A 14232-nucleotide genomic window follows, 5' to 3' on the forward strand; every position below is an offset into this window, starting at 1 on the left:
TAGCTAAGGATTAAAAATTTAAAAAAAGGTTCCACGTAAATAGGTTATATATAAATTACTTTATTCACAGTAATATCATCAAATATGTATATATACTTAGTAATATCATAGATTGACTGACCGTCTTCGCTCAGAATCGTTTTTTTAATATAATGATATATCATTGAATTGAAATTTAACACCATCCATTACAGTGACCCACTTATAACCTACTGTACAGCAGAGCGACATCCACTTACCCACCTTTTTAGTCTTATTTTTCTATTTTTAATATCGGTTATACAGCTTATACAGGCTGCAAAAGAAACGTTGATGTATGATAATGTTGTATAGTTGTGTACAAAACAAAATCTATTGTTCAATCTTTATTAGTAACTATTATTATAACAAAATGGTTTTATTTTTTTCTTTCTATATAATATTTTAAATTTTTTATCTTTGGGCCCCTCATTATGGGTTGGGGCCTTGGGCCCGTGTGTTTGACACACGCAACACACCCGGTTATTGCGGCACTGCCATCATACAATTTTTTTATGAGCGTCCAAACCTTAAAATTTGACGAAATTTTCTATTGTATATTAACGCATAAAACCTAACCATTTTGTATTCAAAGAGTATTAATATGTAGAAAATTTAAACATTAAACTGTATTTAAATTGTCATTTTATACCTATACTGAATCAAATTTTCAAATTATTTAGACTAATATTTTAAACTTTTTATATGCATTTGAAATTTGAAATTTTTTTCATATTTTATCGTGATATAACATTGCAGGTAACACTTAAACACTATAATATGTCTATATATGCATATGCTTAGACAATATGAACTATAATTTAACTATTAGTTACAAGTGGGTGACTGTAATGCATGGTGTTAAATTTGAATTCAATGACATAATAATATATTAATATAATATCTTTGTATATGAAAAACGATTCTAAGTGGAGACGGTTTGACCCAACTGATAAAACTAATAATTAATAAAAAGTAATGACTCTGAAACAGCTGTAATGAGTAATAACTAATAAGTTATTTTCTGTAGGTTGGCAAAAAAAGTCAATTGTGGGCCGTGCCGCCGTGGGGTGTTATAACCCCTAACCCAGAGCACGCCACTACAAAGTACAAATGTACAACGCCAAAACACAGTAACCAACACTCTTATCAAAAGTATTTTTTTTTTTACATAATCTTTGGTAACTCTTCATGCTGAATTTTTCTATTAAAAAATCTCAAGAATCAGACTATTATTTCAGGAGTTATAATATTGTGAACACATAGCAATTACACATTGTTAGGTCTGAAATAATTTACTAAATTAATTATCCTGCAAAATAATGAAAAACACAGTTACTGTGTTTTGGGGTTGTACAGCTGACTGGTGGTACCTAATTGATAAACGGCTTAATTACGTTACGGACAGTGAGAAATTTTCACTGCCTTGATCCATTTGTAATTCGTAATATGCTGTATAATGAATAAACAATAGTTATAATTGATAATGTATAATGTAGGTACCTTTGGTACCTATACATAATGTCATAATATTATGTAAGTAGTTAAATTTAAATGTGTAGTAATTTTGTAGTAATAAAGTGTATCTGTGTATACCACATAGTATATTTTATGTAGATTACATTTATATACTGAATAACTTTACATGAAGTATATATTTAATGATCTGATATAGATTACTAAATACTAGGTTAATACTGTTATTAGGTTACTTATATAAATTATAATAAATAGATAATCTCGAATATATAGTGATTATAGGACTGAATCGCTAACTGCAGAAAGGGGATAGGTCCATTTTTATAACTTTTCGGGTGAGACAAAAAACGAAATCATACCATGAGCCTTTTTTGTAGTAAACTGAAATTTCCAAACATTATATTTAGCGTTTGGATAGTCGGATTTGACTCCTTTCTGCAGTTAACGATGTATTTACGCGAGCTTAATAAAAAATGATAACAAAATCGAAATTGATAAAAATGGACTTGTCCTCTTTCTGCAGTTAGCGATTCAGGTATATAAAATATTAACAGAAGTCACATATTGGGTCAAAACCTTAAAAATATAATACTTTATTTCAGTGTCGTCATTTAATCAACTCAAGGTATACATTTGCATATTTCAAAATCTAATATTATTGTGAATTGGCCAATTTCTTAAAAATTTGTTGTCCCAAAAAATTGATAAATTCTAAACAGAGTTAATTGTCGCCTGTATCAAAATATACGTACTAAAAAAAATTGAAATGACGCCACTGCTTTGTTCAAATAATATACCTACCTATAAATATTAAAACGCACAAAATCAGTTATATTTCTACTTTTAAATTTTTACACTTTCACACTTTTAGAAAAATATTTTCTGGCGAGAGGGTTGGGGGCGCTCTTGTCAGAATAGTTTTTATTATTTTTAATAATTTCATGACAATTCATGGGTATTTAATTTGTTGTGTCTATCAAATTATTTTTTTGAATAATATACAATATAACTAGATGTTATCTAGGTAAACTCAAATTCTCAACACTGATTAGGGGTCTGCAGTCAAATAACACTAGAACTTTGTAGTAAATAATATTGTAAATCAGTGCATCATGATTAAAATTTTCAAAACATATATTTAAATAATATTAAAAATAAAAATGTCTTACAATAATATAGGTACTAGACATTAGTATATAGGTAAAATAGAAGTATAGAACAATACAGAAATAGATATAATTAAAATATTATTAATTGCAAACATCAATAAACATATTTTATTTTTTTTCAAAACAAATATTAAATGACAGTTAATATTGATTCACAAATGTTGATTGATTCTCATTTCTCAGTTTACACTTTTTATAGATTGTAATTATGAAAATAATAACAAAATATGGATAACTAAACTCAACCTTAATTAACATAGTAACTTTCGTTTGTTTAGTATTAAATATTAAAATACTGTTATGTACTGGTACAGTATTGTGCAGTGTGTTTATTTTGTATAATAATTAATAATGATCACCTATATACTTATAACCTATAAAGCATAAGTAATAGGCAACTTATAATGTATGACTGTATGAGTCATAATCGAAATTCAAAACTACTATCATATTATATTCATATGACATGCAATAACTAATACCTAATTCATAATAATTATATTAAACCTATATTTTTATAATAGTCCAACTTAAATAGTACAATATACTAGATGAGAGATTGTAAACTTGCTTCGAGAAAAATAAAAGTTCAAAAAGTTTGTTGTAAACTTTGCTCCGATTTTTTTCAGGTAAAGATGATTGATGTGTAATTTCGGCTCGAATAAAAAGACATGTCCTGATCTTCTCATAACTAATTAGTAATTACCTTAAGCTATTTTTGAGAACCACTGGACATTATCCATTATTTAAAATGATCAATTTATTAGACTGTTTATCTTAATATAGGTTTTGGTTTGTATTTATTTTAATTTGATTAAGCATTATGACGGAATATATATTTGGGAAAGTTGAATTAAAATGTGTTATTTATATTTTCCGATTAAGTTGTGATGACTTTATTATATTTTATCATTAAAAATTATGGAGCCAAGTTTGCAATCGACTGTTTTTATTATATAGGTACGAGATTCCGGACCGAGTTTACACTTCACAGCTACCCATGCTACGATATATGGTAACCTACGATTACCTATTATCAATTATGAACGATTTTAAATTTATAAACATTTATTTATAAATTATAACATACAATAGAATGATGAAATTGTTATCATAACTAAAAGATAATATTTTAATTTATGATGTATTATAGGTGTAATAATTAGGTCCAATGAACTAAAATAACTAGTTCATAATAGGTAACAATCATTTTAAATTTTTCATTAGAATGAATACATTTTAAAGAATTATATACTAATCATTTTTTAATTTGCAATACATTAGGTACATCACAATTATTTGTATTAAAAAATGATTTATCTTTTGAATATATTTTAATACCTATTTAGTTATATAATATATAAATTATTTAAATCTTAATTTTTCTTATAAAAATCAATGAATCTGCCTATTTAAAAAATAAAAACCCTTAAAAACGGGTGTTTGACGTCCCTCTTAACTCTTAAGTTCCTATACTCTCTATATTTTCCCATGGTATATACCTCAAGTGTATAATAATACTATATACTGTATATTGTTGTACATATATTTTTTTTATAACCCTGGAGTGGTTTTTACCCACTTAAATTGTCGAGAGTTACCCTTGCCAATATATTTAAGCCTCCAGCAGTAGTAACAGTGCACCCCTCTCTATTATTGAACACTGAACAGTTAATTTTTTTACTCGTTAATATCGATGCAATAATATTAAGAGAGATTTTGGCACAGTTCTAAGAGCAGGGGTAATGGAGCGGTAATAACAATATAAACTATAAAGGTTATGTGTATCAGTATTATAGTACACACGTCACACACCGATCGGCCTATCGCCTATACGCAATTCCTAAGACTAGATTGTACACGGCGTGCTTATGTCAAGGCACTAAGGCAGTAATACAAAAATATATCAAATCATATTGTGTAAACGGGTAGAGGTTATTGACTATTAGAGAGCGATCGATATCGAACGGATAATTAAACCGATATCGGAGAAATTGTGGCGACGCGCAACGGTTAATGCGGAATCTAAAATATGATCCATTGATGTGTCACACGCATTCGATTGACGGACACGGTTTCTGTGTCAAACCCAAACGCGTTTACGAGTGTTCTTTTGAAATGGCAGCGAAAATCTCACGAGCCAGTGCCCATTAATGAAGCTATTTTCTTTGCGTCTATAAACATCTAAAATAAAATTCCGCCGCGGTCGGGGTTATATAAATATAAACGGCGGTGACGGCGGCAGACTGCATGTCGATCGTCCGACGACAACGTTCGTATGTACACACACTTTGACCCATATGTGTGCGTGCGTGCCACTGGCGGCCGATTACGTTGCAGTGTACGCGGCAGCGGGTGCGTTATCGGAACACCATTACCGTTGCGCTGTGACTTTCGATAAGCTTCCAACCCCCTTCCTCCACTGAACATAATCAGGACTGGTATGACCATAGCCTGGGCATAGACATAATATAAAACATATATTATTATATGGGTATGACGTATACACGTCACGTCGTGCGATCCGAGACCCTCCACTCCACTCATCCACCAACCATAAGTACATGATTCAAGTATTATTATTATTATTTATTATCGTTGTCAATGTCGCACACATATGACATATTATTATTAATTATTTATTATAATATTATTAAACCAACGAAGGTATAATACGGGAGGCCAGGGACTTGAATACGCCGACGAGGGAGGAGTGGAAAGAAAATAGACCTACTCTGGGTGGGAGTGATTCGATGACGGGGATGAATGAGTGGAGGAGAAATAACGATAATGAGAGAGGAATACGGTTATGGGGATAATTGTAGACGAAACAGAGAGAGCGAGCACACAGGAGCTTACTGATCGCGCAGGCGCTCATTAGCTTCCCCCAACCTACCCAACAAAGGGGACACGACCTACGGTTTGGCTGACGTGTACCGGTCGGTCGTCCGGCCCGGCCGTGGCGCTCGGCAAGCGGGCTCGATGACTTGGCAGGGCGGGTGGTGGCAGTGCCCGGGAGGTGGTTAGCGAACACACGCACATGGTGGGGGGAGCGGCTCTCCGGTTGAATTTCGAGGTCGGCGACAGCAATGATAGGGAGGAGCTCGCCGGTCGGAAAAACGGAAAAACCATGTAGGAACTTTCGGCGCGAGACCGTAGCGGCCGTACCGGGGGCGGATGCGGTGTTTTCCGTCGTGTTTCGTGTGAATAATTTCGATCCGACGACCGTGGTACCACTGTCGAGCGCCCGACGGCGCGGCGGCGGCCACGGCTATAGTACGCGACGGTTACGCTGTCGCGGCACAAGGCGGGGCGTGGAGCGGCGGCAAATCAATACGACAGGGCGCCGCCGCAGCGGTGAGGTTGGCCGTCTCGGTCGCACCAACGCCGAGTCAATGACGGCGGCCTCGTAGTCGCTCTCTCTCAGTTGCCGCATCTGTGCGTGTGTGTCGTTGTCGTCGTCTCTTCTCTCCCTTCGAGTTATTTTCTGACGGCCCTGTTCCGCGGGGCACAAGGAAATTTTTAGCCTATTTTACCTCTCTCCGACGACTGAACACCGTAATACAGACACACACACCACACCACATACACACACACACACACACGTACGCGCTCACTCACTCAGTCACACACACATACGTTCCACTCGCCGCTGTACACACTGTACGGGCAGTCGTACGTTCCATACACACACTGTCCCACACACATACACTCACTAACTAACACACATTCACTCATACACGGTCCGCCGAATAATATCGCCTTTTTAATTCCGCGCGCGCGGGCGTCCGTTGTCCGTACGGTTTTTCATACGCATACACGCGCACCGAACACACAAACACACACACCGACACCAACACACTAGTCGTCGTGAGTTGTGCGTGTGACTGAGTAAAATTTAATTTTTTTTTATACATAGGTATTATACTTAATTTGTGTTCTCGTGTGGGTGTCGCGGTTTTTTACGTTATAATTTTTTCGGGTCTACGTTTAGCGACGGTGACGGTGACGAAGACCTTCAGATCGTCGAACACGGCTACGGCTACGGCGATCACGACGGCGGCGGCGGCGGTGGTGGCGGCGGCGGCGACGACGACGACCAAGAGCGCGACGGTGGCGGTGGCTGCGACGACTAGACGGCCAGTGCGATCGTTTTAGAGTGATTTGCTGAGAAATTCAGCCGACCCAAACCCGGGAAAACTTATCCGGAATTATGTGCTGGAATTCGCTCAGTGTCGTTGTGTACAGCGTCGTTTTCTGCGCCCTGTTGGATTTCGGGCCCTCCAGGGTCTTGGGTACGTTGCTTTGTTTTTATGTCGTTTTGCTCTTACTGTGCTTAGGGTTAGGGCGTTACCCAATTTACCCGCGTCGTTCAAAAATAAATAAAATAAACAATTGATTTAAAATGTTCAATGAGTTTCCTTTTGCTCTGGTGGTGCTGTAGCACCGTAACCCCAAGAACAACTTTATTCTCTTATGGCCGGGTTCAGTAACTTTATAAGTTGTCTTGTCGTAATGCTGCCACCTGCCTATGACTTGTTTCTTCGTTCTAATATTAGTGCCGACCATCAACGCACATAACTCCCTATATGGTTCTGGATAGACTGTGTTGCTACCTACTTCATATTCTGTGCCTACTCCGATCCAAGTTTTTGACAGCTTTGTTTCGTACATTTAATTTGTAGGTACAATAGATTTCAATGGTATTAGAATTTTAATTCTTAAAAACCAATAATTGTCTCACGTATTAAACGTGTCGTAGCAATCATTTTACACTGACTTCAAATACCTATATACATTTAATATAAAACATCACAAATTAAAATGGTTTCAGGTATCTATTACCTCATTTAAAATAAATAAATATATCTATGTATGTATACAATAATATAGGTACTAGATATTAACGACAAGTGCAATATTTCCTTCATATTCTATGACCTATTATACTTAGGATGCTGATGGGTGGTGTATTACGACTAGACTACTTTAGTTTAATGTACAATTAAATATTTTTATTTGGTAGGTATATACACTAGGTATAAAATATAAGTTAAAAATGTTCAATTAAATAAGTTGAAACACTTCCGTTAATAACTAGCAAGTTGTTAGCACCTACTAATTACTATAATAATCAATTTATTTAAATGTTATCTAAATTAATAATTTATATATCAGTAGGTATTTTGTAATAATATCACAGTTTACATTTATTCCTTTATAAGATAATCTTTGAATAATGAGTTGACACAGATCAATAAATAACTTTTAGGCATTACTTTATACTTATAGGTATTTATTTTCTTATTGACTTATTAACACTTGATATAAACCTTTTTACCTAGGTACCTATTAAAAGTATTCTATTAAAGATATACAATGGTATATAATACATTATAAATTTCAAATAATTTTAACTATCTGGCTTTTAAAATATTATAATAAGTGCCTACCCACCTACATATCTATTGATAGATATTTGTTATAAATAGATGCCTAAATACTATAAACACATTTTTACAATAAACAATAAATAATGTTTTCAACTAGGTATATACGCAACACATAACCAATACTACACCTACTTTCTCATAGCTTTATTAGGTTATCTACACATATAGACTAAATTTAAAAAGTCAAAAATATATTATATTTCAGTATCTAGTTGATGTGATGTTAAGGAATATTTTAGGAATTCAGTGTGTTTTTATAGGTGTAGATATGCTTAAATTACTCAATTACATAAATGTACCTAGCTATAAAGTTTTTAAGTTCTTCAACAATTAAATTATTAAGCACAACTATATCTCTTGATTATTTAGTTTTAGTTAATTTGTTTATTTAAATTGTTCGTGGCTTTGGGGTATGAAAAATATGTTTGTTTGTTTCGGAAACGAAATTGGACTACTTAGCTGATGAGCCCAGTTACGAGGGTAATACAACAGTGAGGGATGGCGACCCATTTAAGATAACATGTCGTGTGTCAATGTTCCAAGTCATAAAATGGCAAAAAGATGGTCACACCCTGGTTACTGGTGAACACTACAATATCAGCGAGGCAGTAACTAATGACAATATGTTTGTATCCACAATTATGGCCAATTCTGCATCCTCGATGCATTCGGGTGCCTATCGATGCACAACACAGTACAACAAGTTTCATGTACTATATGTGGTTACCGGTACGTGCCGGCTATGATGAGCTTTTAAAATAAATGTCCATGTGCCCGGACCGGTTCGCCTCGCTTCATTTTTGGCTCGCATATAAATTAACTATTGCGACTAGACACACTTTCCAGTATACTGCGACATCTCATATAGATTAGATTTATCATTGTGTTAGGTATTAACCCATTACTGTTGTCGGTTTTTATTGTTTGCATTATTTGTTATATAGATTTTGCATTTGAAATAAAATATACATATATTTATATAAAACATTAAACCTTTCAGACATTCATAATATGATTTTTTTTTTTACTAATGCATATATGTAATTTGTATATTATGTTGTTTAAAATCCAATATTAATGACCTATACATTAGATATTCATTTAATATCTAAAATATCCTAAAAAATAATTACCAATAACTTTTGGTTCCTGTGTATTTATGTTTTTGTTTATAATTTTGTTATAGCTCAAGCAACTATAAAAGCAAACTATGACTATGGCGATAATCATAAAATAGGTGAATACAAAAGCAAACTAACACTTATTTGTAATATTGATGGCACTCAAGATCCAGAATACATATGGAAGTGGTCAGTATATACATTGTCTACTGTTATCTATATATTTAATCATAAATAATTACCTACTAATTATTCATTTTTAGGTTTAAAGGTGACAATCAAATAACAACTGACTCTGAAGACCCACACCACGTTGATGTATCTGGAAACACTCTGGTAGTTAATCGTTTTGTTGAAAACGATGCTGGTCAGTATACATGCAGCTTATTCTCTTCCAAGAATAGTCCAATTGACAAGAAGGTGTTCAACGTTGTCTGTTAGTATATTATGTTATATCATATTTTATTCAATATTTTTTATTTTCTCATAAATCTAATTTTTATTGAAGATATAAAATAAATAACTTGCGACGTACAACCTACCTTGTTAAATTAGTAAAATATTGTTTAATAATATACATTATATTTTATAAACTAACTACTAGTAATCTCATACTAAGTTAAGAATAAAACTGTTTGCCCTTAATAAGATTTTATTTTTTAAAGATTATACAAGTTTAAAAGTATGCTGTATTTGTGTTTCATATTTGTATGTATATAATTGTCATGTACTGTATCATACAACATATTACTTACATTGCTAGTCCATATAACCACTTTTACTATTGCCGTCTGATATTGGATTTATTGACATAATACCCATCTATTTTTGATTTCAATATTATTAAATGGATTTCATTTTTGTATTTCACTTTATGATAGTATGTATGTAACAAGATTATTCTAATTTTATCTACAGTATGTAACTTATGTTATTTAATAATTGATTTAAACTGTAATAGTGTACCTACATAATATATTTATATATATTGTTAATATTAAGTAATAATAATAAAAAAAAAAATGCATAAGACATTGTTTTTTTGTTACAGTAAAGCCTTACATGAAACTGCCAAAAACAGCTACATTTATCGAGGGTGAAAAAATGGAATTGGAATGCATTGTATATGGTGTACCTACACCAGAAGTTAGTTGGAAATTTGGTATGTATAATAAATATAATTTTTTATATTTCCAATTTTGAACTAACTGTTAATTAATTTTTGTTTTAGAAAATACCACTCTTGTGCCTTCTGAACATATTAAATTTTTACCTAACAAAAAGAATATTACCAATGCCATCTTAGTTTTGGATCCGATCACAATGAAAGATAGAGGAAATTTCATCTGCAGTGGAAAGAATAGTGTTGTCTATGAACCTGTACACTCTGGTGCTTCCTACGTGCGCATTAAAGGTAATAAATAGAAGACTCAGGAAGTTAATGCTTTGTTTTATTTGATTGGGTTATTTTTTGTTATGTTATAGACAAAATGGCTGCATTGTGGCCGTTCTTGGGTATTTGTGCTGAAGTGATTGTTCTGTGTTTGGTTATATTTATATATGAGAAGAAACGTAACAAGGCCGAATTTGAGGAAAGTGACACCGACCAAGGGCCAGAGACGTAAGTAAGATGAGCTTTATTTGTACATGGAATATATTATGTAAAGAAACCTTGTTTTTTTCTATCTTAAATTGAAACTAATGGGTCATAAATGTAGCTTATACTGTGTGGTTTTAATAGTGGTAAATATTGTAATTTTTTTATTCCTTAAATTTTCACATTATATGGCATTACAGCTAGACTATTACAAGAATACTGTTGTTTTGTAAAGATAAATGTATTAGGTTTTCAATGTAGCAAATTCTGATAAGATATACATTTCATGACATAATGTTATAGGTACCTTGACATAATATTTTTATCTTTAAGACATTTTTTTGGTATTATAATATTGTATTCATTTTTTTTTTATTATTATTACTTATTTCAGAAACAATGCTAACGACCACAGCGGTGGTGATGTACGACACCGGAAATAATTTGACAGTTAAATGAATAATAACACATTTTAAACAAAGGTCATAAGTAAGGAATAAAAGTTTTAGATACAGATGCATTAGGTTTGCCAGACCAATTTTTATTTATGTTTTTAGTAAAAAAATTATCATAGTTGTTAACAAATAACTAAATGAAAACAGCTATTTGTTGTTTTGGTCCAGCTGAAACAGTGTTATACTTACTGCTTATTGTATTTTTTACTCCATAAAAAATGAAATTGAATGTTTCCCACACGTAAATGGGAATAATTCAAGTTCAATAATGGTATACTAGCTGTATTGTATAAACAAATTTAGGCTCATTGTGCAAATCATTTGTTCTCCGTATTTTGTTGTGTTATTATTATTAATATTATTTTATTTTATTTTTTATTATTTTTTTTACCAAAGTTGATGTGTGTTTTTATTTTTTAATAAAATACAGTAATCGCCCCCTCCCTGCCTGTTAACCTCAATGATTTGTTAAAATTTCAATGTTATCATGCCTAACTTATCCAAATCTTAAGTTTACTGCGCTTTAACAAGCCTGGAAATATTGCATTTAATGCTCAATAAATGTTTATTCCTTCAGTTCGTAATAATATTAAATTTATCCTATCGTTTAACTAAAAGTAAACTACTTTAATTCTGGTCATAGATTTATTTTATAGGTAGCTTATAATAAAAGTGTTGTTAAAAAAAAAAAAATTAATGTGAGTTACTTATTCGTAGGTTAGTGTTATGATAGAGTATTACACGCTGATTTTATTTCTAACAATTTCACTTTTTCGTCTAATTTAATAATAATTACTTCCTCGGTCCCCAGCAATATATATTTATTATTATTCTACTTATAAGTGGTTTATTTTATTTATAACTAGTACATTAAGGGTGCTTATCAAATTTGAAAGTTGCCCAGTTGGAAATTTATTTTTAGCAATAAGCATAAATTAAGTTTAAATCGTATATGATCGTATAAAATTATGTTTATTATTATGTAATATATATATAATGTCACTGCTTGTTGTTAAATTGTTGTAATGAAATTTAAAAAACTTTCTTCAAAACATAACTAATTTAAGCCTATTAACGTAGTGACATTACAATCAATTTTTTGACACCAGAAAGAGAGATATGAAACGTTAATATTTTATTTCCTATATATTGGTGTGAACCATCTTATTTGTTACTCGTAAGACCTTTTTATTATTTATTCAGTGTTATATTTGTAGAATTTGTTAAAATTAAAAAAAAATATTGTTAGCATTAAATCATTAATTTCATAGTTATTACAAGTTATTATTTCTCCACCCGTCCACACCTTCTTGTATTTTAGGAATATTTCACTAATGACGCCGTTTAATAAATGCTTTTTTTAATTATACAATTCAGACAACTTATTACGTGGTAGAATTCAATTTTAAAAGTATCCTTGGAGGGGGTTGTTGTTAAATAAATTTAAACTACACCTTCTTTAATTTCTATCTTGTATGTACAAACTCGTTTCTGATCAAAAATTAAACACTGCCAACGGCTTTAATTTTCAGAACCAACAATTCTCATGTATGACAAATTTTTTTCTTTGTAATTTTAAGATAATGTTAAATATTATTATTATATAGTATATAATATAATAACATAATATGATTTTTTTTTTTTGAAAAAATATAATATAATATAATATTCATTAATAATTCTACCACTATAGCAAATTCACTATTAAAATAAATAAAATAGTTGGCTTTAGCGGCTCAAAATAATCGTACAAATTGTAATTTCAATAAATATTAAGACATTCTGGGTAAATAGTTTCTTTAAATGTAAACAAATGTGTAGAAATTTAAAAAATGTAAATTAGTTTATTTGGCGGTAATATTAATAATTGATGGCTAATGCCCTAGTGCCCTTACCCTGAGAAATTTGTTAAAAAATTTCAGGGTGTGGTCTGCGAGCTGAAACGTCAATATTATCGTTTCTGTTCGTGTGCCACTAGAGTGCACTGTCTGTTATTAATTTTTTTCCGAGTTATAATATTCGGACAAATACGGACTGAGTTCAGTGGTGCGAAATCAATGATTTAAACACGTGAATATGTTAGAAACGTGTTTACCCAATATGTCCTTGAGCCTTAATGTTTCTATTGTCATTTTTACTTAAAAAAAAAAAAAAAAATAGAAATATAGTAAGTACAGTTGTTGTTATTTAATGATTATTTATTTATTTCATCCGAGTTTCAACTATACCTTTTTATCTCGTGTTTTCCTGGTATGCTTGTCAATAGTTCGATAAGTTGTGCAGTGGCGTACACAGAAATATCCAATTTGAGAGGGTTTTAATATAACCCCTTACCCCATATGGTTATATTAAATAAAAAATAAGTATATGACATAATACATAAAAAAATTCTTACGTTTTATATACGTAGTGAAAAAAAGCCAAGGGCCAAAGGGGTATTGACACCCAAAACACACCCCCAGTGTGTACGTCACTGAAGCTATACATATGCTATGTTATAATTAGGTACATACGCATAAATGCAATTGGTAAGTACTAATTTTCCAACAGGCTGTTAAGTTGCGTGTCCATGACTGGATTTATGTAAATACAGTAATACATTCGGCACGGATTCGAATGTTTATTATGCTCTGCGTTTTATATAGGTACATTACTAGTATTTACCACTTGCAATGTATTATAATTTTTAATAATGTGATATTCATGTAAAGTGCATAGGGATACTTATTGACTACTGTAGGAACGTTTTAAAACATAATTATTCATATTTTATATTATAATTTATAATAATAATATGTACTATACCTACCTATAGGTATAAAACCTAAATATTATATATGTTATTAAGTTATTTGAGCGTTGTAGTGACTAGTGAGTAAGTATAATAAATAATAAAAATTTCTGATGCTTAAAATATATTGGAATAAAAAGTGTATAATA

General features: G+C 31.6%; 1 protein-coding gene across 5 annotated transcripts; it reads left to right on the top strand.

Moving 5' to 3' along the window:
- Positions 1 to 6091: 6091 nt before the first annotated feature.
- LOC100159597 (neuroplastin) lies at positions 6092 to 13478 on the top strand. Of its 5 annotated transcripts, XM_008184103.2 has the most exons (9): positions 6316 to 6585; positions 6661 to 6961; positions 8579 to 8848; positions 9306 to 9429; positions 9504 to 9676; positions 10292 to 10402; positions 10472 to 10654; positions 10726 to 10861; positions 11232 to 13478. In XM_008184103.2, exons 2-9 carry the CDS (start codon positions 6880 to 6882, stop codon positions 11278 to 11280), a joined length of 1128 nt encoding a protein of 375 aa, XP_008182325.1. In that variant the 5' UTR covers positions 6316 to 6585; positions 6661 to 6879; the 3' UTR covers positions 11281 to 13478. The 5 variants fall into 5 exon arrangements, with proteins under 5 accessions (XP_008182327.1, XP_003244015.1, XP_008182328.1 ...); XM_008184105.3 differs by having other exon boundaries at positions 6092 to 6961; positions 10726 to 10865; XM_003243967.4 differs by having other exon boundaries at positions 6094 to 6961.
- The last annotated feature ends 754 nt before the right edge of the window (positions 13479 to 14232 follow it).

This window comes from Acyrthosiphon pisum, chromosome A1 (assembly GCF_005508785.2).
Source record: "Acyrthosiphon pisum isolate AL4f chromosome A1, pea_aphid_22Mar2018_4r6ur, whole genome shotgun sequence".
Classification (NCBI taxonomy): domain Eukaryota; kingdom Metazoa; phylum Arthropoda; class Insecta; order Hemiptera; family Aphididae; genus Acyrthosiphon; species Acyrthosiphon pisum.